This window comes from Brienomyrus brachyistius, chromosome 2, assembly GCF_023856365.1.
Source record: "Brienomyrus brachyistius isolate T26 chromosome 2, BBRACH_0.4, whole genome shotgun sequence".
In the NCBI taxonomy this organism is placed as follows: domain Eukaryota; kingdom Metazoa; phylum Chordata; class Actinopteri; order Osteoglossiformes; family Mormyridae; genus Brienomyrus; species Brienomyrus brachyistius.
Window position 1 is genome coordinate 9,392,495 of NC_064534.1, and position 27,461 is coordinate 9,419,955.

The 27,461-nt window shown below is 46.8% G+C and overlaps 1 protein-coding gene across 1 annotated transcript; it reads left to right on the top strand.

The window, feature by feature from the left end:
• Nucleotides 1-22: 22 nt before the first annotated feature.
• slc15a4 (solute carrier family 15 member 4) lies at nucleotides 23-27,442 on the top strand. The gene is given in 10 exon segments (XM_048989852.1): nucleotides 23-213; nucleotides 792-1,411; nucleotides 3,448-3,743; nucleotides 4,631-4,772; nucleotides 4,991-5,080; nucleotides 9,166-9,346; nucleotides 12,687-12,845; nucleotides 18,039-18,064; nucleotides 18,066-18,198; nucleotides 27,022-27,442. Coding segments are annotated over 9 exon segments (1,758 nt in total). The 5' UTR covers nucleotides 23-213; nucleotides 792-835; the 3' UTR covers nucleotides 27,177-27,442.
• The last annotated feature ends 19 nt before the right edge of the window (nucleotides 27,443-27,461 follow it).

Sequence of the window (27,461 nt, forward strand, 5' to 3'; positions counted from 1 at the left end):
CTGTCCAATCGGATGCCAGGAGGATAGGGGCTGTTATCGAAGTCACGCGGCAGTACTGTGACTAACTGTAAGTTTTTATTTCAGGAGTGTGTTGTGTGGAAGTGAGGAAACTTTGCTTTGACTTCTGGAGGATAAGCTGATAATTATTCCCGTACCCTCAGGAATGGTCGGGAAACGACGGTGAATAGCTGAGGAGGAGACGCTGAATAAAAGGTAACCAACCTTCGGTGTTTATTTAGTAGATTAGCCTGTCTGCTTTTGGTAGCTTACAAGCTAACATCAACGTTTTAGTTAATATATATACTTTGTCAGCATGCGTTACTTTTGCGGGCATGTTTATATTAAACTTTGGCAATACCCTGCACACTAGATGTTCAGTTGTTGCATTAAACATTCATGAAGCGTTATGATCAACTGTTTGTACCTGTCAGACATCATATGCCTCTTGAAAATGGATCTGTTTACTATTACCATATAATATCACTTAAAAGGCAAGTCACATACGTAATTAAAGCTATATGTGCGGTATCGCTCCATTATGGAAATGTTTTATTTTATTTTATTTTGAATTTTCAACAATTAAGACGGGGAAAGTAAAGGGGGGGGGGCGGGAATATTGGCTCCCAAGGTACATCACAAACGCGTTATCGAAATGTTTTGAGTTTTGTGGACCATCATTGAAGTTTTCCGCTGGGTGGAAAGGGTTGTTGAAATTAAATGACTGACTTAGTTTTGTGTGTTTTTTTTCCTCATTTAGACAATACCATTGCTAATCCTTCTCTCTTTTGTAGGGTTTAATATTCTCCTCAGGGTTGTTGCATAAGCCTGGTTTCTCATGGCAAGTAGGGAGGTGGGCGAGACGACTCCCCTCTTGGAGAGTTCAGGGACTGCCAGCAGAGCTCCTGTGTCCATTTTCCAAGGCAGGAGGCTGGCCTGTGCTGCCATCCTGCTGGCTGAGTCCCTGGAGCGTGTGGCCTTCTACAGCATCACCTCAAACTTGGTGCTCTTCCTAAACAGCAAGCCCTTCTACTGGGAGGGTACGCAAGCGAGCCAGGCACCCCTAGTCTTCATGGGGGTCACCTATCTGATCTCTCCGTTTGGGGGTTGGTTGGCGGATGCCTGCCTCAGCAAGTTTTGGACCATTGCAGTCAGCCTGGTTCTGTACCTGGCTGGCATCCTCTTCTTCCCCTTTGTGGCGGATGAAGGATCCCAGACTGCCCTGTGCGGGGAAGAAATGGCCTTCCCTGTGCAGCCCCCGGAGTGCCTGAGTTTCAACAGCACGCCACCCAGCAATGTGTCATGTCCCACTCGCGTTCCTTACTGTGGGACCGTGATATACAGCAGCCTGGCCCTCATCGCCTTGGGCGTTGGAACGGTGAAATCCAACATCACTCCATTTGGGGCTGATCAGGTAGGACTTCTCCCTCATTGGGGGGTGGGTGGGTTTGTGAGTGAGTGAGTGAGTGAGTGGGGGGGGGGACACTTGTACCTATAATGGTTCAGGGTTGATGATTAAGGATGCAGACTTGAAGATTTCAGTTCCTGGACTGGGTACTGTTCTTATTCCTTTGAGAAATACTTTAACATTAAAATATTGGACTGTGACTATGTAAAGTCTCTTGGTCAAAAGCAGCATCTAAACACCAAAATAACAACAACAATAAAAGAGGACTGGACGTACAGCTGCTGTGGCTCAGATTGTATAACTGCAGGCTCTCACTACCTGCACTTCCAGGCTTTTAGTATGATTGAGGCCTTGAGTTTTTGTTTTTATTTATCAATGTAGTGAAGAAGCCCCAGAAAGACTTGCACCAAACCTTGTGTATGACATACAGCAGATTGAAGAGACAAACGACTATGGCTTTAATATACTAATATACCGTTTTAGGGAAATCTAGGCCTGATGGCTATTTTTTTGGGCCTGTGCGTGTGGACTTTTGTACTTGAGTGTTTGAATATAGTATACATTTCCCTAACTGGATTTGATTGGCCTTATATTGCTGTACTTGGGTCACTGTACTTTCAGTAACCCGACATTGCCAGGATGGGGCATCTGTCGTCTTCTGTTCTGCTTCACAAGGCAGATGATACTATCTCTGGAAATGAAATTTAATTCAGAATGGGTGTAGAAGTGACGTAAATTTTATAAATTACTTCTGTCCAAAGGCTTGCAGGAATCTATTGATTTGACAGTTCTTAGAAACACAATAATGGTCCACAACTTAGTCATGCTTTGTTCCATATGGGTCTTGGGGCCTAGATGATAACCCAGTCTGTGAATTCATGAAAGCTGTCAATAAAAGGGCATCTGCCTCCACCGCAGAACTCGCTGCATCCGGCTCTCGTTTCAGTGGGCATGCTTCAGAACCTCAATCTCACACTTTTAAATGAAGAACAAGTCAGTGTTGATCTCCATATTTGACACTCTGAGAACTTTGCTTCACATTTGTTGCAGCTAACATATTTTCAGAAGGCTTATGTTAAACTAAATCACAAATATGCCAGGCTTTGTTAATTAGGGGGCATTTTGAAAGCCCTCTGTGTTTTTTGATGAGTCAGAAAGCATTAGGAGAGATGATGACTCGTTTGTTATTTAACCCCACAAGATGTCAGAATTACCCATCCATCTTCCAACCACTTATCTAAGACAGGATTTGATGTCTGTGGGAGGGAGTCTATGCAACACTAGGAAAACATTCAACATGCACAAGTTAAGCTGTGTCCTAATCTGCAGAATTTGCTTTAAACTGTTGTTATGTATTTGCAAACTGAAATTTTCAGAATTCAGTATTTGCTTGAAGTTTTTCCAGAATTTGAGGTAATTACAGACAGTATAGGGAAGGACAATAAGGGCCTAGGTTGTCAAATTCTTTTACTGAGAATTGGTTAACTCAAAATCATCCTCTTGATTACTGTTGAGTTTACTCCTGGGTCGGAAATTTTTTGCATGTCTTTGTCCATCTCGTGGTCCTATTTTTAAAGCAGTCTTTTACTTTGCAGTACAATACGATGAGATGAGTTCTTTGTGAACATTCTTCATCTAAGTCATATTTTTCTGATTAATTATTTGTCATTATTGATAGTAACTGTAAACATTTGATTCCCTTGTGCCTTTTTTCCCCCAGGATTGTACATTGTTGGCATTTGAACCATATTTAATAGCTGAATCAGTCGATCATTCCCAGTTAATTGCAACATCTTCTGTTGCAGGGACATCCCCACCTCGTCCCTCAGAAATTTACCAAGCTCCCCCCCCCCACCACCACCACCTTGACTTGTTGTAACAGTAACTTGAATCTAAAAATGATTGGAGACCTGTGATGTACTGGGTTTGTTCAAATAACAGTTTTGGGGGCTGTGGCATTAGAAATCATGCCATAGATGATGCTGATGGTGGTGGTGATGATGATGATGATGATGATGGTGGTAATCTTTGTGGACTGGCAGGTAAAAGACAGAGGACCGGAGGCAACACGGCGGTTCTTCAACTGGTTCTACTGGTGCATCAACCTGGGGGCCATCATGGCTCTGGGTGGCGTGGCCTACATCCAGCAAAACATTAGTTTCAAGTTGGGCTATGTCATCCCAGCTGTATGTTTGGGCGTGTCCCTCCTAGTCTTCCTCCTGGGGCGCACCGTCTTCATCACCAAGCCGGCTGACGGCAGTGCCTTCACCGACATGTTCAAGATCCTCAGTTTCGTTTGCTGCTCCTCCCGCAGGCCCAAGGAGCCACATCTACTCCGGTGCGTAAGATAATCCAGCCCCAGGCTTGTCGCATCAGTTACCCTGGGCCACCATTAAAGATACTGTTATAATAATTTTACTGTCGATTTGAACTTAACTCTGTGTAGCACAGTTTTTTTTTTATATCATTATACCTGGTATATGCTGTTTCATGTTTTGTGTGGTACCTTATTTTTTGGAAATGTTCTTTCATATATATCCTATTAGTTGTTAGTGTCATCCTCAGACAGGAATACAGGAGGATCAGAGCATGTAACTAGGTGGGCCATGAGCTGTAGACTGTCAGACACGTAGCAGGGAGCGAGAGGAGTTGCCTGAAAGTGTGGCTTTTGCCACATCTCTTCTATGACTCTATGATCTTATGCCCCTGAAACTGAACGGAGATTAAGTGGGACACATTTTCACTAGTTAGCTGGGCATTGCCAGTAGGCTTTGAATGTTCCACAGGTTTAGCTCCCACCTTGACCCCTTTGCTGTGTTCTGCGTTTGGTTCCCCCTCCCCCAACTCAGAAAGTAAGTTATTTTTGAGTGTCATTGTTTGACTCTGAACCTGAGTAACTGAACTCTTTTGAAAACCTGACTTTGAATACTTTAACTTGTCCAATCCTGGAACCGATTGAATAGGCTTTTCCTCCAGAGAGGAGACTTTGACACAGAGTTTTTGTGCTGGGGCCGAGGGTGCATATTTTAAAGTCAGGGCTTTCTGAAACACATAGATTAAATCGATCATTTTATCTTGCTGCACGGTCTAAAATGGCTGTATTTTTTAGCGGAAGCACACAGACTTTTATTACCCCCAATTACAACTGCAGCAGGGGGCTGCAGCTCAATCACAGTTGCTGGGTGGAGGAAATGACATTGATTTGCTACTTTCATCCACATGAAGTCCTAGACCACGGCTACTGGACACTGCTAAAGTGACCTACGGGGGGGCATTCTCGGAGGAGAAGGTGGAGGAGTTTAAGGCCCTGGTAAAAATCATCCCCGTCTTCTTGGCACTCATTCCCTACTGGACTGTGTACTTCCAGGTGAGTTTCCATTAGGCATGTGCTGTGTGCACTTGCAGGGAGCAAGCTTACAAAGCTGAAATGACTGTGTGCCTAGGAGAGCTGCATGTGTCCGGCTGATGGCTTAAAAGCATATGATTCATAGTTGGAGGGGGGGAAGTGAAAAGGTTTTTTGGAGTCTGTTGAAAGGACTGATGTGATGGCCCTTTAATTTTTTTATCCCATTCTTGCATCTACAGATGCAGACAACGTATATCCTCCAAAGCCTGCACTTGAGAATCCCAGAGTTTTCCTGGAATGTTTCATCGAACAGCAGTACCCCAAACCAGGTAGGAGGCGATCAGCTTTTCTGATCTACTCCAGGACTTCTGTGACTCGGGTAGCTGCTCGCACACTACCTCCCTGTCCCCCTCTTCCCTAGATTGTGCTTTACAAGCTTTCGTTTTTTTTTTTTTTTTTGCCGTGGTGACTCCAGCCGGCGCGACAGCTGGAAGGAGGGGCGTAAACCTGAGGGATTAAAGCTTTATCCTGCCTTGCAGATTGTGCCAATAATCACAGGTCAGAAACCTGCTGCTGATTGTCCTGCTTCTGTGTGGGTTAGGGTGGGTAAGATTCACAGATTTGCATCGGTGCACCTGCATAAAAGTTCGCTATGCGATTTCACTGATTTAAAAACGTGTGCACCAGATATTATTTGGGATGAACACAAAATCCATCGTTTATGACATCTTTGCGTCATTAAAATCTGATTTAAAAATTATTAGTAGAGGCCCTGTTCCTTTATTATTTAGAAATTTCTCTGAAGCATTTCTCAAGCGCGCTCTGTCATCTCCGGTTCTCCACTGCTGTTAGTGGCCAGTTCTCATAACGTCTCACCGCCAAATCTCGCGTGAGTTAGAGGTGTGTGCATCATATCGCATTGAATCAAACTGAGTCAAATGGGCTGAATCATACACTATCTGGACTGAAGTACTGGTTATTATACCTGGCTATTCCAGGAACTCTTTTATGACATGTCATTCTAAAGCCATAGGCATCAATATAAGTTGGTCATCCTTTTGTAGCTATAACAGCTGCCTGTCTTCTGGAAAGGCTTTCCACATGATTTTGGAGTGTCTGTGGGAATTTTTGCCCATTCATCCAGAAGAGCATTTTTGAGGTCACAGTTTCCGTTCTTGTCCATCCTAAAGGTCTTCAGTGGAGTTGATGTCAGAGCTCTGTGTGGGCCGGTGAAGTTCTTCCCCACGAAATTTACCCATCCATGTCTTTATGGACCTTTCATGCTGGAACAAGAAACAGCCTTCTCTAAACTGTTGTCAGAAGCATAGAATTGACCAAAAATGTCTTGGTGTGCTGAAGCATTAAGAGTACCCTTCATTGGAGCTAAGGGCCCCAGCCCAACCCCTGATAAATAACCCCATACCGTTAACCCTCCTCCATCAAACTTTACACTTGGCACAAAGCAGGCAGGCAGGTAGGTAACGTTCTCCTGGCATCCGCCAAACCCAGACTCATCCATCAGACTGCTAGACAGAGAAGCGTGATTCGTCACTCCACAGAACACGTTTCCACTGCTCCAGAGTCCAGTGGTGGCGTGCTTTACACCACTCCATCTGACTTTTGGAATGGCGCTTGGTGATGTGAGGCTTGTACGCAGCTGCTCGGCCATGGAAGCCCATTCCATGAAGCTCCCGGCGGCCAGTTTGTGTTGGGGTTAATGGCAGAGGAAGTTTGGAACTCTGCAGTTATTGAGTCAACAACAGAGCGTTGGAGATTTTTATTTTTTTTTTTTACACTATGCGCCTCAGCACTCTGTAACCCCACTTTATTTTATGTGGTCTGCCACTTCGTAGCTGAGTTTCTGTTATTCCTAAACGCTTCCACTTTTCAATAATACCGCTTATTGTCTGTGGAATATCCAGGAGGGAAGAAATTTTACAAACCCCACTTAAATCTGCTGAGCTTTTCAGAATGTCCAATTCTTTCACAAATGTTTATAAACCTGACTGCATGGCTGGGTACTTGATTTTATACATCTGTGCCAATGGGTCTGAATGAAATACCTGAATTCAGTGATCAGGAGGTATGTCCCAATAATTTTGTACATATGGTTTATTTGGTTATTAGTTTCTTCATCTGTATTTCTAATGTATCGGATCGTAGGCAGTGCATCGAGATGTGTGTCGTGTCGCCTCAGTGATGGAAATGCACATCATTAGTGCGTGTGCGTAAAAGCTTATATGTGTGCAGTTTGTAAAGGAAGTGACCAGTTTTGAAAGTGAACCGAAACATTCTCACTTTTGCCCCATCACTTTTCTATAGAACTCTTACTTCTCTTTGTCTAGTTAACATTTTGTGCTCAATTTAAAAAAAATTAATAAAAAAATTGGCTCATGTATTCCCGTTGAAAATGATGCTCGTGCTCACATGAGCCCAACGGCTTCAACGTATGCGCTGCAGCCATAGCTGTGTTACGCCGACCCCCCCTCCCCCATATCTTCTTCCTCAAATGTGTAATTTGCTCGCCTGATTTCTGCCGCTAGGGATTTTATTTCTCTCAGTCCGTGAAGACCTCTTGGGTGCCACCCCAAAGGCACTCGCTCAGCATTAGCTGCTGCAGCGTAGTGATCTTCAGTGTGTGGAAACTCACACAAGCCCCTTTTATCTATTTGTTTTAATCGCTTTGCCTGCTGTAATGCTGGACAGTGCTGTTTTTTTTTTTTCTTTTTTTATTTCTTCCTAGTGGCTTTGTAGTTTTTCCGAATCACTCAGCTCAAGGACAAAGCAGAACCCAGAATAGGTATTCCGCATTTTGGTAAAGGTCTCCGCTGTAATCCGTAAAGCCACATTTTAGTTCTAGCCAAAAATACTTTAAGCAGAAACTGTAAAAAAGTGAAGTCAGTCATTGCTCAGTGCCGTGAAAGGGCAATGTTCAATCACACACAGAGTGATGCCAAGGGTAGCCGAAGTGTGTTTTTTAGAGTGGGTTTCAAATTAAGACTGGTTTGTCTGGATTTTAACTTTGTTAATTTAGTAGATTCTTTTATCCAGAGCAAAATACAGTTTTTGTGAAGACAGGGTCAAACAGTCTCTGGAGCAATTTAAGGTTCATGGCTTTAATCAAAGGCCCAGTGGTGAGTTCCTTATGCTGATCCTGGGATTCAAACCCGCGACCTTTCGATCAAAGGCACAGCGCACTAACCCGCACTAACAAAGTCTATGACGGGAACTGCATGGTAACCTGGAGTCTGTTTTCTGTGCTGTGCTGTTCTAGAAACACACACTAAATGCTGTCCCACTCGCTGCTCACACTCACCATTTCACTCACGATTTCTTCAGTGCCGCCTTCGGCATTGTCACTTAACTCGTGATGTCACCCCGGCTGACTGTGCCTCTGAGGCAGTGTAATCTGGCCTCCCTTCAGAGCACTGTGTCCGGTTCGCTCTGTTGGAGGTTGATAATAAATCACGTCATCATCCTTCTATTTCTGGTTCTCTCATCATTAGTGCTGTAAGTGGGGTGCACTTTAATTTCCCTGACCCCCGTCTGCTCACCAGCTGTGATTATGGTTTGAAAAGACTAGTGCCTAGTCAGCCTTCACCTACCTCCACAAGGCTGTGGGATCTGTGCTGTAATACAACCAAACCTAAACATTATCTGCAGATCTGCTCAGTTATGAGTTTTTTTTAACCCAGTTTTGCATTTTGCAGTTGGGGGGGGGGATTGGCCCCCCTCTGCTCATTCAGCCCATTCAGCTCATCAAGTGGGGGCCTGGATATTTTCAACTCTTGAATTATAAAATTAACTCTGTGCGTTGAAAAGTTTAATTCTCTCGGCTCGAGATTGTGAACTCACACATGGCATTTTAAACTTTGAATTACAAGAGTGGATTGAGTTAAAGAGATGTACAGCCTGAAATTGCTATTTTGTTTTTCTCGTGTTGAAATGGAAAGCCTTAATTTTAAACATCGCTGCATTTCAAAAAGAATCATGGAAGTAATTTGGCATCCTTTAAGTTGAAATTCAGTTCATTTTGCTTCTCATCTCATTCCATAAAGTATTTATCAACCAGTTTTTATTCATTAGTGAATTACCTCCAGTGCTTTTAATTGGATGTTTATAATATTCATTTAGTTTATGAGTGACTTTCAGAATAAGAGCTGCAATCCTTCTTGTTACTCCATTGTTTAGTGTTTGTTTGTATATCACAGTTGGCTTTTTCCTCTCCCTGGATATATCAGGCTTTGACCAGAGGTGGCGCTAGCATTGTGCTTAGTTCAGTGAGGTCACCCGCTCGTCTTCTGTCTGAATCTCATGTGCCAGGCCTCTCCCTGCCCTCTTTGTGCCCCACTCACAGTGGCACCCTCTTGCCGTTTGACCAGCTTGGTAATCTGTCTTCCCATCCGTCTCACAGGTGTCGTTCCGCTTCCCGGCAGCCTGGCTCACCATGTTCGACGCCGTGCTCATCCTCCTGCTGATCCCACTGAAGGACAAGGTGGTGGACCCCATGCTGCGCCGTCGGGGTCTGCTGCCCTCCCCGCTCAAGAGAATTTCCGTGGGAATGTTCTTCGTCATGGGGTCCGCCGTGGCAGCTGGTAGGCCGGCCGTCTATACGGAACAGAGCTGACTCCGGCTGGGCCTTGTCCATGCTGATGTAGCCGCAGCGAGCGCCGCATCAGTGTTGTGTTGCCAAAACTGATATTATTTTTAGAGCTCTTTTAGGTGCCGAGTTTGAATCGAAACCATTTCCGCTTTGGACTGGTGTCGTAGCAGTCATGCTGTGTTGTGTGTCAGAAGGGGGTATGTGAGCTGCCAAATTATATATTATTATATATTATTAGCAAATATTTAAGAAGTCGACAACTTGTTGCAAAGAAGAATTGTCAGGTGGGTGTAAGATCTTGGCTGTGCTGGATAAGCAGTGATGGAGGGGTGGAGAACCTTGGGTTTGTTCCAAAACTGAGTGCTGGCAGTCAGCCCTGTGGTCCTTGGTAGAGCTGAGCGGACCTTCTCGCCTTACACTGAGCTTCAACACTCTCCACAAAGACATTAATATTCTGTACATCAGAAAAGGTCCAGCTCATAAGTGACATCTGGCACAACACCTCCAAAACAAGGGTGTTTGTTTTGTATTCTGACGATCCATGGGGATCTGTGAGAGGAACTCTGCATCGTTTGGATAAATGCCAAGGGTTTTAAAATGTCAGGGAGCATAGTGACCCCTCACCGCCTGGGCTGATACAGGAGCGATTTGAGAAGTGAAAGGGGAAGGTCGACAGTGTGGAAACCTCAGTGCGCTCCTGCTGTTTGGCTATGAGGCTGTTTTTGAATCACCGCCTCCATCTGTGCAACCGGAGCATGGTACAGCATGTGTGGTCTTCACTGAGCAGGTCTAAGCCCCCCCCCCCAGCTGTTGGGGAATCCCAGACTTCACTTCAAGAAGAAGTGAGAAAAAGGGGTTGTAGCTTGAAATCTGCACTTCCTGTGCCTGGTAGGGCTGTGTGGCTCCACAGCTGTGAACTTCATGCAGTGGTCTGGGACCCAGATCTGCCTCCCTGTAATTCGCTGTGCAGCAGACCCAACAAACCCTTTTTCTGGAGGTTGCTTTGTTTAATTTTCCGCTTTCTTCCGGTACTGGTTGTCCCCTCCCTCCTACCCTGTCCCTCCTGGGATTGGTTCCAGGTGGAAGATGAATGAACCTGTGAAATACCAGTCAAAGCAGAACCAACTACAACAAGCATTCTCATATACACAAGCAGACATGACTGCATACGGAGATGTGTAGTGCTTTGTATGTATGTATATATTGTGATCTATCTTTGCTGAATAGGAATTTATCTGTACTGCTGCCTTAGGTGTAAATGAGCTACGAATGGGTGGTCAGTATGACAGAGTCCAGGTTAATGTTTGCACCAGGCTCTCATCCTTCATTAGTATGAATGAAGATGCTAAATGAATGTAGTGAAGGTGTAAGCGGTCTGCTGTGTCATGTCATGTTCCCGGTGTCATTGGACCTTGTGAGCTGACCTTTGGGCTGTTTGCATCTGGGGACCTCCTGGTTGGTGAGGCTGCCCGCTTTGCTGCAGGAACGCTATCGGTCATATTTAAACGTCGGATGAGAATAGCCGCGGTGTTTCAGGGCTTCAGCCATGCCACAGCCACTGATTCGCACAGGAAGCCATCCCTCAGAGAATGTCATACATCATCATTACACTTATTATGCTTCTCGTTGTTGTCCTTTTATAGGTTTTATTTTCCCTGGGAAAAAAAAAATCCCAATTAGCACTTTTTCTCTGCTGGCTACAATATTAATATGAGTTTGTTCCCAAGAACAGAAATGACAGAGAAGCCATATTTTATTTTCAATGTTTTATTTATTAGAAGGTGACAGGCTTATAAAGGCAGTGAGAGTGAAAGTGGAATATTGCATGAAGCAGTAGGAAATCACAGTGGTGGAGAGGAAATGTTTTACAGCTGAGGTTTGCTGCTGTGGGTCACGGGGTGGGGGTGGGGTGGGGGGGTCACCAGGTGCTCCTCTCTCGCAGGTGAAATCGGGACACCCCAGCAGCAGCTGGGACAGGGCGCTCATGCTGCCACCCTACTGACGCCCCCCCCCCCCCAACCTTGTCTTGGGTGACCGTTCAAAGTCATACTACGATTAATTTAACAGCTGGGAATTTTTTTTTAAAACACAGTTGTTCAGGTTCCCGGCTCAAGGGTACAGCAGCTGAATACCTCCATGGATTTGCAGCTGTAGCCTTTTATAGCTCGGTGCTGGTAAGCGGCTGCCAATATGTGATTATTCTTATATCTAGCTTTGGTTGGTCACTAGTCTGGGTCAGTCTGTGTGGGGTCATGTGCCTTCCTGTGAAATTATATGGACCAGGTCACGTCCCAGTTTGGACTTCCCGATTGCTGTCTGCTAATGTGTGCCGGAACGTTGTCGGGACTCACTCCATCTGCCTTCAGGTCAGCGCTCTTTTAAAGGATACATGAATAAGTACAGTACAGCTTAAAGCAGTATGTTGTCAGTAAGGGGACAAACAGCCCAGCTGAGCTTGTTCCTTGGATCTTGGGTGTTGTGAGAGGGGCTTATTTTGTTCCCCTTGGTCACTTGGTGCTTTTGCCAGAGCCGTGGTGTTGCTAGGTGATTTCTTTATCTATCTTATCTATTTTTGTCATAGTTCTGGGTCCTTTATAAATGATCTGTTATCCATGATTGTTTTTGGTACTGTTTTTTGTCCTTTACAACATATAAATCACAGAAGCATTACTAATAAGTAGCTTAGGAAAACTGGCATTTAATTCAGTGCACAGGTCAGAGATAGCGTAACATTTTGGGGTGCAGCACAAATTTGTACTGGATACACACCCCCCGCTCCCACCGCCGGAATAATGCCTGTCTGTCGTTTGCGTCTTTTTTGTTCTGGGTCCCTCCGGTCTTGAATGTCTAATAATCCTTCTAGTGTGCCTTTGATCTTAAGGATGGTGCTAGAGGGCTTTGGGTCTGTGTGGGTCTGTGTATGTGTGTGTGTGTCTGGGGGGGGGGTCCATTGGGTCTTCTTCTTGGGAGCTTAGTTGCATTAGTTGCAAGTGCAGTACAAATTTTGATCAGTGAGCCCTGCTCACTGGTATTTTCTATTTAAAAAAGAAGCCCTGGAGGTAGCTAAATGCAGGCCGCCTCCCTGATCGAGAAGTTTGCATGGCCGGAGATTGGTGCATTGCTATGGGACCGGTGCCTTCTGAATGAACCGTGTGTGCCTTTTCCCTTGAGGGGCAGGTGGGGTGGGATTTAGCTGACTTTCCTCCCTGGACTTTCCTCCCTGGACTTTCCTCCCTGGACTTTCCTCCCTGGACGCACCGTATGAATGCCGCCTGGGACAGACTGCTGCCATGTGGGTGGCTGGGTTCTGACCACGTACGCTTTTATTGTAGGCATCCTGGAGACCAAGAGACTGGAGGACATCAGAGTTCATGGCACCATTGACCAGATAATCAGTGGGGTGACCTTCCATGCCTCTGGCCTGCCTGTGTGGTGGCAGGTACCCCAGTACGTCTTAATTGGCATCAGCGAGATCTTCGCCAGCATCGCGGGTGAGTGCTGCATGACTGGGCCTGGGCGAAGGGGTGGGCATCCCATGTAACCTGGCGCGTTACCCGTTTGTCTCCTTGACCTGGTGTATGTCTTCTTTGGTAGAAATAGCCATCAATGTATAGGGATAAAACCCATCTGGGGTGTTTCCTGCCTTGTGCCGTGTGCTTCCTGGGATAGACTCCAACCCACCCGTGAGCCTGTACTGGATAAGTGGGTGGATGGGTGGATGTGTATGGAGGACCGGGAAGGGGAAGCAAACGCTGGCTGTGAGATTTTATTACCGTAGAAGCAGGTAAAGCCGAGCTGGAGTGGCAGGAGAGGTCTGGAGGAGCCACAGAGCGTACATCTCCTTGGCAGTACAGAGCCGCTCCGTGGTTTTATTTGTGGTTTAAAGGGAGCGAGGCAGGCAGGCAGGCAGGCAGGTAGGCCTCTGGCGGTGAGGACCCCCTCCGGAATAACCCGGGGCTCTCCGCAGCATGAGCCTCAGGCAGGAAGGAGTGCCAGTCATCTTCTGAATTTTTCCTGTATTTAGACACGATGCCCCTCACCCCAGCTCGGTCCGATGTTCCAGAATCAGGGAAAATGCTGACTCTGAACTTGAGGGGAGGGGGTGGCCAATATGGCCTATTGAGAACAGAGCGAGTCAGCTCCTATGTGTAACACCCTTCAAAAAATAATAATAACGATGATGATGATGATGATCTTCAGCTACCTTAATAATAAACCACAGGCATAATAATTATCATTATAATTGTGAGAGCTGCTCTGAGTGTACCTTTCATTGGATTTCAGTTTCTGTTTGTACTCTGCAAAGCCCCCTGATTTGTAGCCCCGCGTTCTGAAGCCTTCTCACATGCAAGCTCCTGTCTCTTGCCTTGCCTACTGCCTAAGAAAAGGGGAGAGATCTAGGGCAGAGTGGCAGGCGCAAGAGCATTCACTGGAGAGGCTGCCACAAAACAGCTACTTGTGTGTGTCCGCGCGTGTGCCCTTCACAGCGCTACCAGATCACCCGTGTGGAAGAGCACGATTTCCCTTTCCTGTCTGCATTGCTTTTGCCTTACTGCTCCGCCCCTGTCTGTGTCTGTACATTCCCTTTCATTATCCATGTCACCCTCCTGATCTGGGCCCCACCTGTTGTTCCCCGTCCTGCCACTGGGTCTCCCTGTTGTTCAGCGAGCGGCGCCTTGGAGGGCAACAAAAGGCTTGGAATATGTTCCGCCGTGTTCGTACGCGGCTCGTCTGGCACTAATAAGTGTCTTGTGGCAGCACCAGTGGCCGCGGGCTGCACACGTTTTACTCCCCCAGACAGGGTGACTGATTACTGTGGTTTCCTCCACTGTAATTCTCCGGGACACTGGCAGCAAGGTCATTGCGGGAGACCTTTAAAAAAAAAAACTCATTGTCTGTGTGAGCTTTTAACCTCACTTGTGGTGAGGATGAGTGTGGTCTAATCGACGGTCCTGTCTGCCACGACCCCTGACACAGTTTGGGCCGCCAAACTTTTTAATGGACAAACGAGAGATGTCTTAAACTGCTCAAATAATACCAGCACCCCACTTTCATCGTTATATCCTGTCAATGTTGTGGTTGCTAGGCTACCTTGGTTCTTATGCAGGGTTTTGCAATCTCTGCTTTCTGCCCAATGGTTTGGCTCTTCTTGACCTTTGACGTGACATATTTTTACAATCGTGTGCTTCCATGTGTGTTTGATTTTCCAAAAGCAAATTTACTCTCTTCTGGAATGTAGGCAGAATCTCTCCTAAATAAAACACCTGTAGTACTATATATTACAGTATGCGAATGCATAATGTATATATATAATATATATGACATACATATGCAGGTTGTCATAAAGTGTATAACAGTGATGTCGCAGCCACCCCCGTCTCTATGTGTGAGACAGTTCCTCGTGACACATTAAGCAATTTCAGCCGCTTCCGTTACGGGCCCTGTGAACCACAGTCTGACAGACGTTCGGATTTGGGAAGCAATGACACCCCCACCACCTGCACAGGCGCAGAAGGGGAAGGGAGACTGGCTGCTTTTCCCTGCGAATGCGTCCGCGGAGGTTCTTGTCAGAGGAGGGTATCTGTGAAGGTCACGGCGAGTGGCCGGCCTTGCTGCCCCCAGTGCCCTTAGAGAAGTAGGCAATGTAGCAGAGGGTCACTCTGCTCCGCCTGCTGGCTTTAGCAGTCTCCTGTCTTTCTATGTTCTATTTTTATTTTTTAATGCTATTCTGTCCATACAGTTGCACAGTCTTTGTTGATCGCTGTGTTAAAATACAGTGGATTGTATTGAAAGGGACAGCTGTATAAATGGGAGGCGATGTTTACGTAAGTACCGGAGCAGTTCCGAGGGTACATGTGAATTTCAGGCGTGACTGCCAGTGTTGGTATATTTACCCCGTACTGATGAGAAGTGTTTCTGTCCTGGTTTTACCTCTGTCAGCACATTTGTGCCTCTGGGTCCTTGCGACAGAGTGGAAATAATGGCACTGAGGTACCCAGGATGAAGCCTCCCTCGCTCTCCGTCTCCAGCCCAAGTCTCGCAGCACTTCGATCGCCGGCTAACAGGTTGTAAGTGCCGCTCTGAGAAGGCTGACGAGGCAGGGGGTGCCACCCGGAGACTGCGGGCTCGTTACAGGTCTGGGCCGCACCAGGCCGGCCAGTTTGTCTGGGATACTGAAGCCCTTCTTTGATGCTCTGGGGTTGTGTGGGACCTTATCTGTCACATGCCTCCAAGGTGGCTGACATTTCGTGGCTGGATCTGGTGCCTCTTCCTCCTGTTGACTTTGACAGTGACACGCACCATGGAGGAAGTGGACTGAGACTGCTGGTTGTGGGGGAGGGAGGGGTATAATTTTGTTGTTTTTTTTTTTTTTTTGTTTTTTTTTAAGAAAATGTACATTGACTCAGGGCGGCATGGTGGTGCAGTGGTTAGCACTGTTGCCTTGCATCTCTGGGACCCGGGTTCAAGTCTCCGCCTGGGTCACGTGTGTGGAGTTTGTGTGTTCTCCTCATGTCGTTGTGGGGTTTCCTCCGGGTACTCCGGTTTTCCCCCACAGTCCAAAAACATGCTAAGGCTAATTGGACTTGCTAAATTGCCTGTAGGTGTGCATGTGTGAGTGACTGGTGTGTGAGTGTGCCCTGCGATGGGCTGGCCCCCCATCCTGGGTTGTTCCCTGCCTCGTGCCCATAGGCTCCGGACCCCCCCGCGACCCAATAGGATAAGCGGTTTGGAAATTGGATGGATGGATGTACATTGACTCCCCACTGGGTCCCTTGAAGTGAGAGTAGTACTCTTGAAGTAGTGGTGTCAAACAGAAAGTGCCAAACAACATTGAATCAGCGCAAAAAATAGACACTTCCTCTGGTCTTCTGCACACCCTGATGGAAACGAGGTGACAGACATGTGATCAGGACTGTGCTGAGAGGGGCTGTGCAGGCTGTGCCCTGGCTCCCTGGGAGCACACCGCCGTGTGTATCACTGACCCCCCCAAGGAGCTTTTACTTATATATATTGCTCTTTTGCAAGCGTTAAAGGCTAGTGTTATATCCAGGGAAAGAAAAATCACATCCTCGCACTCACTGGGGAGTGAGAGAGAGGGGAAAATTAAATATTTCAGCTGCTAGCTCTAAATAATTCACTGTCGTGGGTGGGGAAAGGTCACCTCCCCTCCTTCCCCATGTTTTATTAGACTGCTACAGTCACTTCAGGGCCCTTTGGGCCCCAGTCTCTACTGGACTTGCCCCGTGTACCAGTATCCAGAGGAAAGGTCTGCTTGTCAGCCTAATCGCGTCACCTGCATCAGCCTCTCTGCGGGCTCCCAGTGGGCCCCCGGCCTATAGCAGCCAGACCATTGGACCGTGACTGTGAACCTACCAGTTATTATCAGCTGGGTCCTTTACCATGGTGTTTGTGATTTGATCTGTAGTTATATATTTTCTAGGTGTTATTTTCCAGGGGTGCTACTTGATCACCTTCTCTGAAGCGATCAAGAAACAATTATCAGCTTCCCCTTTCCTGGAAAAACTGGCACTTCTGTGTTTTGTTTGGTCTGTGCGTATATGCTGTATGATTTCTGCCTTTAGTCGTGCGAGTTGAGTCCAGTGTGATGGCGAGATCAGTCTCAGTGTCTCAGATGGGTCCTGCTTTGGAGTTCATTGGCTGTGTTTTTAAGGGGGTTGGCCAGAAGGATCGGAGATGAAGATCTCATACTGTTTGGTCACCCGGCAGGTACCTTTATCCAAAATGGTTTCTCTGCCTAACGTTCAGAGCTCTTTACGTAAAATCCCTCTTGGTCTCCAGACACTGAGTAGTCTAGTTAATTCATTTTACCGAGGGTCCTTCCCGGTTATATGCAGAGGTCAAAAGTCACAGTGGCAGCTGAGTGCAAACTGCAGACGCAAGAGCTGGGTCAGGAGGAGGGGCAGCCCTGTGTGTGTTCTCTCCCCCTCCCCGCTTTTCCCTGTGCAGGTGCTCGCGAATGTCGCGCTAATTCATGGTAATATTCTCTTGTGAGAAATGAGTCCGGAAGCTTCCATACCCGATGTGCCTCAGTAATCTGTCTTAACAGCTGTGGCTGCGACTGGACAGCAGAGTGGCATAACGTTGAAATACCGTGAAGCTGCCAGTGTCTGGCAGCAGGCAGATGATTGGCCGGGGGGGGGGGTCATCTGTTTATTAATTTTATTGATTTATTGCATTTATAGCATATTTGAAGAGTCTGGAGACCAGAAAATGTTCTTGGTCCACCCCCCCCCCCCCCCACCGTCACCTCCCTTCGTCTTCCCAACCAAATCAGTGGGTTGGAACTTCATAGATTAATTATGGTCCAGCCCAACCTGGAAAAAAACCCCTTCTGACCCAAACACCCACTAAATGCATTAGCCGAGACTGAGGACAGCAAACTCGGGGAATAATACGCTCTCTTCTGCCCTCCTTCTGACTTCTGCTGTCTGACACTCACTACTTTAGATGATGCGTCATGGAAACCCCCCCCCCCCCCCCCCCCCAACGCCAGCCTTGCCAATGTGCACAGTTCCTGTGTGTGGGTTATGTATATATTACAATGTCCCCACAAGGGGAATTTTTAGGTTCCCACGAGGGGAAGCTCAGTTTTATAAAAATCTATGACTACGATTGCAAAGCTACAAATTTCAAAATGCCTCTCCTGCCGTCGCCCCCTACAGGTCTGGAGTTTGCTTACTCTGCTGCCCCCCAAGTCCATGCAGAGCGCCATCATGGGACTCTTCTTCTTCTTCTCCGGGATTGGCTCCTTTGTGGGCTCCGGCCTGCTGGCCCTCGTCTCGCTCAGGGGTATTGGCTGGATGTCTTCACACAAGGATTTCGGTAAGGCCCATGGCGCTTGGGGGCGAGGGCACGACCACATTCGTCTTATTTATCTGGCAAACACTTTTGCAGTATGAATGGATAAGAACTAAGGAGGGTGTTTTTTTATTAGTATCACTTTTGTTCTTCTGGCCATTGTGCTTAATTGGTTTTATACTGTATCATGCCACATAGCTTCTTACTGGTTAATTATTCTGTCCTCTGAATTGTATTATTAATCTGAATTAGATGCCAAGGAAGCGTTACACTGATCCCCCCCTTTATGACCAGGCTTTCTGGACATACGGCATTGGGCAAAATGGATGGCACCCCCCTCCCTACCCCCCATGATAAGCAGCCTGTCTGTTTTATTGGCCCTCCACTGCTTACCTGTCCCGCCTTCACAGGGGAGACCACAAACTACCAGACGGGTGTGTGAGGGCACGTCAGCATGGAGTTGGCTAGGAGGGAATGGTTATGAGAACCGCGAGTCTCAGTACAGATCGTGAGTCCCTCCGGCCCAGGATAGACTCATGGCCTTGTGAGCAAAGGAAAAGGCCTCTGTCTGTCTACAGGGAAGGCCTTTATAATCCCCCATTCCCAAATATCACCCAAGCTGTTGGTCTTATCTTGCATCCAGAGAGTTTGTGAGTAGGCAGTTTTAATTGTCCTGGGTTCCTGACAGCACCAGGCATTTAAGGAGTTAATGTTTGACAATCTGTCATCTGTATTGACTTTTGATTTAAATTCCACTTAAGTTTATACAGTTTATCTGGCTGTTGTGAACAGGCCGGGAAAAACCTGAACAGAAATGCCTCTAGCAGTCAGTTTTGTTTTAAGAGTAAGTACTGATAAATAGTGCTGTCAAGCTAAGGACGCAGGTGTGTGTAAATCTGTCCGAGCGGTGAACGGTGGGCTTTCCGGCGTCAGACGGATGGCTCTCGCCTGCTGAGCTTGGGATGGGGGCTCTGATTCCCCGTACGGCGGGTGTGTGGTAAGTACTGGTGCTTCTCTGTCGCGCCCCTAATGGCTCGTTAATGCACCACGCCATTGGACCCTTGGCGGTTTTTTATTAGCTGGGAGAAGCTCGATGCGGCTCCATTACTCTGCTCATCGGGCCCAAGGGAGCATTTTGTTTACTAAATGTTGCCAGCTTGTTTATTCCCCTTGGCGGGGGGGGGGGGGGGGGGGGGTTTTAAGCACCCAGATGTGCTGATGATCAGTGTTTTGGACCTGTCACTCCTGTTTCATCCTTTTGACCCAGTCCATAGATTCCAGTACAGCAAAATCATTTGATAGTCTGTCAGATTTGGAGTGAAAGCATTTATCCATCCGCTTTTTTGTAAGCGCTAATAGAGCTGTCTGTTTTCACGGGGCCCCTAGCAGCCTCCCCCTTCATATACCTGAGCGCTTGCAGTCCATGGTCGGGCTCCTGTTTGTGGAGGGGAACAGCAGAGGGAAACTGCAGGCCCCCAGCAGTAGCCTCTTCTCGGCGCCAGTAAAGGGGTGTCCTTGGGTCTGGGGTCTCTGCATTTTGCATTGTCATTAGCTGGCGTATTTGTTCCACTACATTTGAGAGATCGCCAGTACCTGGAGTAATTGGGGTTAAGGGCCTCAACAATAAAACAGTAAAAACTCTGCCGATAATGGGATTTGAAACAGCATCCTTCCTATCACGGGCACAGAGCCCTGACCCGCCGAGCCAAACACTGTCTGCCTTCCTGTTCGTGCTCTTAGGGCAAAACATTGTCCGAGGCCGAATGAACCTGACTCTATGGTTCAGGCACCATGGAATGCCTTAGCCCTCAGTCACATTCCAGCAATATCATTAAATTCATTTTTAGTAAAATGTAGCTGCTTTCTTTTCCTGTGTGTTTTTAGGAATAATTCCACACTGACTTTTTATAGAAAATACATTTGTGTATTTGGACAAACAAGTTCTGCCTTTACAAACGTATAACAGAAAACTCCTTATGGAAATGAGCATTAAGCTATGGGGTCTCGGATCTACAGTAATTTCCATGATGGCTGCTGCTGTTATTTATTACCTAGGGTTAGGTGCCTTACTACTACACTTCCATAAAACTCAATCCGGGTTTCTTTTTTTAAAATTACATGGCTTCACGACTAGTACTACATTCAGTATAAATGATTTATCCAAAATGGCTCCTCTAAGGATTTAGCCTCCTAACCACTGGACAGGATGATTAAAATTTTGTAATGCCTCTACTACTTACATTTACCAGGATCGATGTGTTTTAGTTTCTTTGTAAATCCGGATCTAGTAGCTGATAGACTTCAGTTGTGCTTGTTTTAGTATATACTTGATTTCCCTCGAGTAAGGAATGCCAAACGCAGTAGCAGCAAGTAAACATGAGATTATCTACATGGCTGCTGTACAGTTATGCTACACTGGTCATACAGTTGATTGCAGAGTCTTGTATAAAGGGTCATGAAATGCATTTTATGCCTCCTTTATTAATATCACTGCCGTAATTCCTGTATGTTTACCAGACGTCCTGATATGCTTCTGATGTCTGAGTGAGCCTTTGACATCAAGGGTGTAACTTTGGTTTGAACTTTGGTGAGGTTGACGTCTCTACCCATTTAAGGGGAGACATGATTACTGGGGGGTTGTATTGGTGGGTTTTGATTATTGGGCAGGTTACAACCCCCCTCACCACCCCCTGTAATTTATGCCCATGCTTGACATGCAGATTGTTTTACTGTTGTTTTATGTTTATCTGTTTGGACAGTGAGTGGGAGGCTTTTCCACCGCACAATGTACGGTACTTTTAGTACTTTCGCGTTTCAGTTGACTTACGGTAGAGTACCAGTACCAAAATTTCAGTACCCAAAGTGCCAAACTAGCTGAGGTACTTCTTTGGTACTTTGGGGTGGGACTGGGAAACGTATTTGCTGTTGATTGGTTATGCAAATAGCCTGCCTTAGAAAAACAAACTACAACCGGCATCTTTTGAAACACACAGCGAACAGCGAGAAACAAAATAAAAAGCAGTAGAAACACAAAGATCAAAAAAGTAAAATGGAAGGATGGACAAACACAGGCTGGTCGGACGAACAGATCCAGCGGGATTTGGACGGCACGACTCGAAATAAAAAATTGCTATTTGCCGTAATAGCAAGCCGCTTGGAAGAAATGGGGCTCACATGAAACACCGAACAATGCCGCTTGAAAATCAAAAAACTTAAGCAGGACTACGGTAAAGTGAAGGACCATAATAACAGGAGTGGCGCCGGCAGGAAAACCAACACATACCGGTACCAGTTTTTAACGCTGGTGGAAAACCGACACAAAAGAAGTACCATACTTTTGGTACTTTATGGAAGTACTGAAAGTACAATACCTGTTGTGGTGGAAAAGTGCCCTAATTCATAAAACTCTTTAGCTTTAGCAGTTCTGATGTGCTATTATATGGAGAGCAAAAAGACTAATATGGTCAGCTTATTTAGACCTGCATAGCTATTAGTTACTGCACAAGCCGAGACAGTATGTCCAATATCTCATTTTTCATACCATCATACAATCTAAAAATCATACCATGATATTTTATCGCCAAGATTTCAAAATACCACGGTATACCGTAATGCAGCGGCATACCATAATGCAGCCTCATACCGTAATGCAGCGGCATACCTTAATGCAGCCGCATACCGTAATGCAGCCTCATACAATAATGCAGCGGCATGCCGTAATGCAGCCTCATACCATGATACAGCAGCATATTGTAGTGCAGCAGCATACCGTAATGCAACCTCATACCATAATACAGCGGCGTACCATAATGCAGCCTCATACTGTAATGCAGTGGCATACCATAATGCAGCCTCATACCGTAATGCAGCCTCATACTGTAATGCAGTGGCATACCATAATGCAGCCTCATACTGTAATGCAGTGGCATACTGTAATGCAGCCTCATACCGTAATGCAGCCTCATACCGTAATGCAGCCTCATACCGTAATGCAGCCTCATACCGTAATGCACTGCTCAAGCCTGGGGGTGTTTCAGCGACAGCTCCTCATGTGCTTTGGGCTGAGCTGCATTGTAAATTTTTAAGGCTCATATATTTTACATCCAGCGGACACAGCAGATATATAATGGTCTTGTCAGTGGGGCGCCCACAACAGCTTCCGCTAAATGCCAAGGTGTGACGAGAGGCTGTTATGGAGCTTATTAATGGTCCTGGCGCTCATTCAGCTGCCCCCCCCCCCCCCAGGGTTATGTGGGCGGGCTGTGCCAGGCTGAATCCACATAGAGGTACCGCCCAGCGCTGCTGCTCTGGGGATTAATTCCCTCTCGACCCCCAGTGATGCACATTCGCAGGTCTGACACGGGTCAAAGGAAGGTGACACGGGGAGAAAATAAGATTCTTCCTCTCACCCCCATCTGTACGCCACACTCTCCTGTATTGATTCAGTTCTGCCGCCCCCCCCCCCCTTCCTCCAGCATTTGCCTCTTAAATACTTGCCACATATTTATGGGCTCCTTTAATGGATTTTATAGCAAGTCCTCGTTATGCCTTTCGGGGTTGTTAAGTGGGTGAGGAGGGGCTCCAAACAGTCGTGCAGCCCCCGCCGCTAAAATGTAATGAGCTCGGTAGTGAGCGGCCGGCCGCTCCGCATGCTCCCCCAGCCCTGTTCCTCAGCGCCGCTCGTGATGCTGCCTCGCTTCTTAATTGTCTTGCTGCCATTTGGGGTCTGCGCCGGGCGATTACCAAGCAGTTATGGCCGCTGCCTGTTTCTCACAATTTTTCTCCGTACCACTAAATCGCGGTTAAGCAGTAACAGTCCCACCCTCCATCCCCGAATCTGCGTCCTCCCTGTTAATTAAGACCACCACGGCGCTCTCCCCTGCGACACACCAGTTTCAGGGCGTTATCGATTTGAAATACAAGCAGGCCCGCGGCGTGTTTATCGGCGTCCCGCTGAGCACGCTGTTTTATTCCTTATGCATTATTCAGGTGGTAGAGGGGGGGTGGGGGGGGGGTCCTTCACATTTTTGCTTTGGTCTCCTACTTAAATCTTAATCATATCCTGGTTATGGGAGATGAATTTGAAGTGGCGTAGTGAGCTTGCCAGGCGTGTCGGGAAATTGGATAAAATATTTCCGGGTCCATGTTAATCGGGCCCCGTAGCACGTGGCGGCCCCGCATGTGGCGTGTGTCGGGGCCCTGGGGGAGCGCACACCTGCTGCCACGTGAGCCCAGGCTGCATTTGATGTGCGCCTGACGCATGTATGCAGCATATTTCCCAGTTGACAAGCAGCCTCCTCAAGAGAAATCTTTCATATTATTATTCATTTATAAGCAGCAGTCGTAAAAACATATGAGCATCTGATATCAATCCTTCCCATCACATCCATTTTCAGACCAACTCAACAGCTACTTTCCTTGTCATTTTTATCATTATCGTTATTATTTTTCGGCAGTTTAATAAGCTCGTATTTGTCTTTGCAGACATGTTAGACGTTATAGCCGGATTCCTGTACAGACAAGACTCGGCTGTCACAGTGTAATAAAGTTATTGGATTCTTAAGCGGTTGTCCTCTATGACACTTTTCCAGGGCAGAGGGTGTTTTTCCCCACCATATATCACTCTTTATAGGATTCACAAAAAACCTGTAGGATAGTGACACCCGCCCTGTTGCTGTACGTGGCCCAGGTTGCTAACAGAGCAGCCAGGGTGACTTTTATCACTGTCAGTCATCGGTTGTTGCGTCAATGCTGTAGTTACACCAGTGTTTCTGTAACGCAGCTCATGCCTCCACAGTCCCGCCAGGGACCAAGGACCTGTGGACGTTTTGAAGACGAAAATCAAATCCTTTCTGGTGCGGTCCGATAAAACAGGTTTATCCCTCAGAGAGGCCTATATAAATATATATGCGTGCTTCTCTGGGGGCTTCGTGGCTGTTTTTTCTTTTCTTCACTGAGGAAGCAGCGAGCCGTGGAGTCGTCCTGCGAAATAAGGCTTTATTGAGGAGGTAATTATGGTAGCGCTGTGGCGGAGTGCCTGCTGTAGACAGCAGCCCAAGGATTATGCAGATGAACTTTTCATCGTTTCAGAGTGCATTGTTTCTCAGAGTGTCCAGATATCATTTCAGGCCGCAAGTCCGCTGGCTCTACACTGAATCAAATTAGCGTACAAGTGAGCGGCCAGTAGTGTGACATTAAGGTTTATTAGTGATGCATGTTAGCGTTAGCTTATGGGGCGTACCCTGAGGGGGTATTAGTGACTCCTCCTGGAAAGTGCTTTGTTACATAAAGGGTTTGTCTCAGTCCAGTGCTTCCTCGGATTCCTGGGTGCCCTGTGAGCATTGTGGTTCTGCTGTGGGATTCTATGCCTGTCCTTAACTGGAGTCTCTTTGGCCAAATATAGAATGGAAAAGAGCAGATTGTCTCTAAGGCTACGACCATGTTGAGTTACTCGCTGCATTAATAAAGAGCAAAAATTAAGTATAATTATTTTGGGGGGGGGGGGGGGGGGTGATAGGTCACCATCGTCATAAGAACCTAAAAAGCTTTGTGACCTGAAGGAGAGAGCCTGCAGAACTAAATGAGTGGCCTGATTTAGAATGTCCTGGTACTGCCTGAACGGTGCTAGTCTGGGTCATGGGGACAGTCTTTGTTTGACTGTGATGCTCGCTGGGACATGAGCATGTGGCACAGTCCCCGGGTAGGGCACACTGTGAGGGTGGGGGGTGTTATTAGTGAAGGGTCCATCCTGAGTTGCCTCTCCTGCGGTGATTAGGTATAATTAGGAATTAGAAAAAGCATAATTAACAATTGCGAATTTTTGATCCCCTTCTTGCCAGCCGGGCGATTCCATTCCTTCTCTGGGGATTGCCAATTAAACCACCCCCCCAGTATGCTGCACGCAGGCTTGCTAATCCCTTGAGTGGGCTTTAATAGACAGGCCCTGTTGACAGTGTGCTTCTCGAGCTTCTCATCATTTTGAAGGCTCCTACTGCACCTGCAAACAAATGCTTCTTTTTCCCTGTTCTACTTTAAGGTGTGATGGGTCCCTCTACCTTCTAGATGGAGCCCTTCAGTAAAACACAGCATCAGCTCTGTGATGGACCAGTCACCCTGTTCCTAGACTCCGCTTCAGTAAAACTGAGAGTAAACATGGTGACGGCTGAGTGATGGAGTAGTGGATCTGTTCCTAAACTCTGCTTCAGTAAAACTGAGAGTAAACACGGCGACGGCTGAGTGATGGAGTAGTGGATCTGTTCCTAAACTCCGCTTCAGTAAAACTGAGAGTAAATGCGATGACGGCTGAGTGATGGAGTAGTGGATCTGTTCCTAAACTCCGCTTCAGTAAAACTGAGAGTAAACACGGCGACGGCTGAGTGATGGAGTAGTGGATCTGTTCCTAAACTCTGCTTCAGTAAAACTGAGAGTAAATGTGATGACGGCTGAGTGATGGAGTAGTGGATCTGTTCCTAAACTCCGCTTCAGTAAAACTGAGAGTAAACACGGCGACGGCTGAGTGATGGAGTAGTGGATCTGTTCCTAAACTCTGCTTCAGTAAAACTGAGAGTAAATGCGATAACGGATGAGTGATGGAGTAGTGGATCTGTTCCTAAACTTCGCTTCAGTAAAACTGAGAGTAAACACGGTGACGGCTGAGTGATGGAGTAGTGGATCTGTTCCTAAACTCTGCTTCAGTAAAACTGAGAGTAAACACGGCGACGGCTGAGTGATGGAGTAGTGGATCTGTTCCTAAACTCCGCTTCAGTAAAACTGAGAGTAAACACGGCGACGGCTGAGTGATGGAGTAGTGGATCTGTTCCTAAACTCTGCTTCAGTAAAACTGAGAGTAATGCGATGACGGCTGAGTGATGGAGTAGTGGATCTGTTCCTAAACTCCGCTTCAGTAAAACTGAGAGTAAACACGGCGACGGCTGAGTGATGGAGTAGTGGATCTGTTCCTAAACTCCGCTTCAGTAAAACTGAGAGTAAACACGGGCGACGGCTGAGTGATGGAGTAGTGGATCTGTTCCTAAACTTCGCTTCAGTAAAACTGAGAGTAAACGCGATGACGGCTGAGTGATGAACTAGTGGATCTGTTCCTAAACTCTGCTTCAGTAAAACTGAGAGTAAATGCTATGACGGCTGAGTGATGGAGTAGTGGATCTGTTCCTAAACTTCGCTTTGGTTCCAGTTTCAAGGGACTCGGACATGCAATCACAACAACAAATCCAGCCGTAGCTCTCTGCGTGTCTGGCATCTTATGGTGGGAGATTCAGCTCCGCCCACATTTTAAATTCTGTTCAGGGCAAGGAAGGATAGCACTGCTAGCTTTAAAATTCAATACCAGCGTGGCAGGACTCTCTCATCCACCCTCCACCTTCAGTCTAATGAAGGCCTGTCTTGTCGGGGCCAAATCCGCACACTTAAGGATTTCTTGCACTGTTGCTTCACTGGAGCATTTTTTTTTTGTATTCCAAAAGCATGGAAAAGGTGTTTGCTGGGATGACGGTCCTTTTTGGAGTCTGAATGTTATTGAGGCTTTTGGGGCGGATGCCATAAAGTGCTCGCTGTCACTCCGACATGCAATAAATATCACAAAATGAGAGGAGGCTCTTAATCCGTCATGGCTCTTGAGATGTTTGGGCGCTTGAAGCATTTATACATGTTTCTGTTAGTGAACCCCCATAGTTTTCTGTGAAGTCTTAATTTCTCAAGACGGGCTTATGGTACTTTCCCCTTCCTAGTGTTAGAACCCAGCTCAGTCTGACACCGACGCCCGGTTCGTTGATTTGACTGAAGCTGCTCAGCCCCCTTCATTTACCCTCTTATCTCTTCTTCCTCCCTCAGGCAACATCAACGACTGCTCCCTGCATTACTATTTCTTCCTGCTGGCTGGCATCCAGGGGGTGACGCTGCTCCTCTTCTTCATCGTGTCTGTGAGGTATGAGCAGCAGAGAGCTCGTTCCGGAAGCCTGAGGCATGGAGCAGCCACGCCCTCCTGACCCAGCCAAACATCTCCCTCGCGGATTGGGGGCTTCCACTGTGCTTTTTTTTTCTCCTGTTGTTTTTTTTTTTTTTTTTTGGGGGGGGGGGGGGGGGTGGATTCTTCGGTACTTCAGTTTTTGTTTCTTTTACGCTTCTCCTGCAGTCCTGCTTCTTTGTGTAACACCAGAATTAATGATTAAGGTATGACTATTTATCCTGAGAGCAAATATGAGAACAGCGTGATTTATGTTCTTGAATATTATACATATTACGAGTATGAATACCTCATTTTATATTACGAG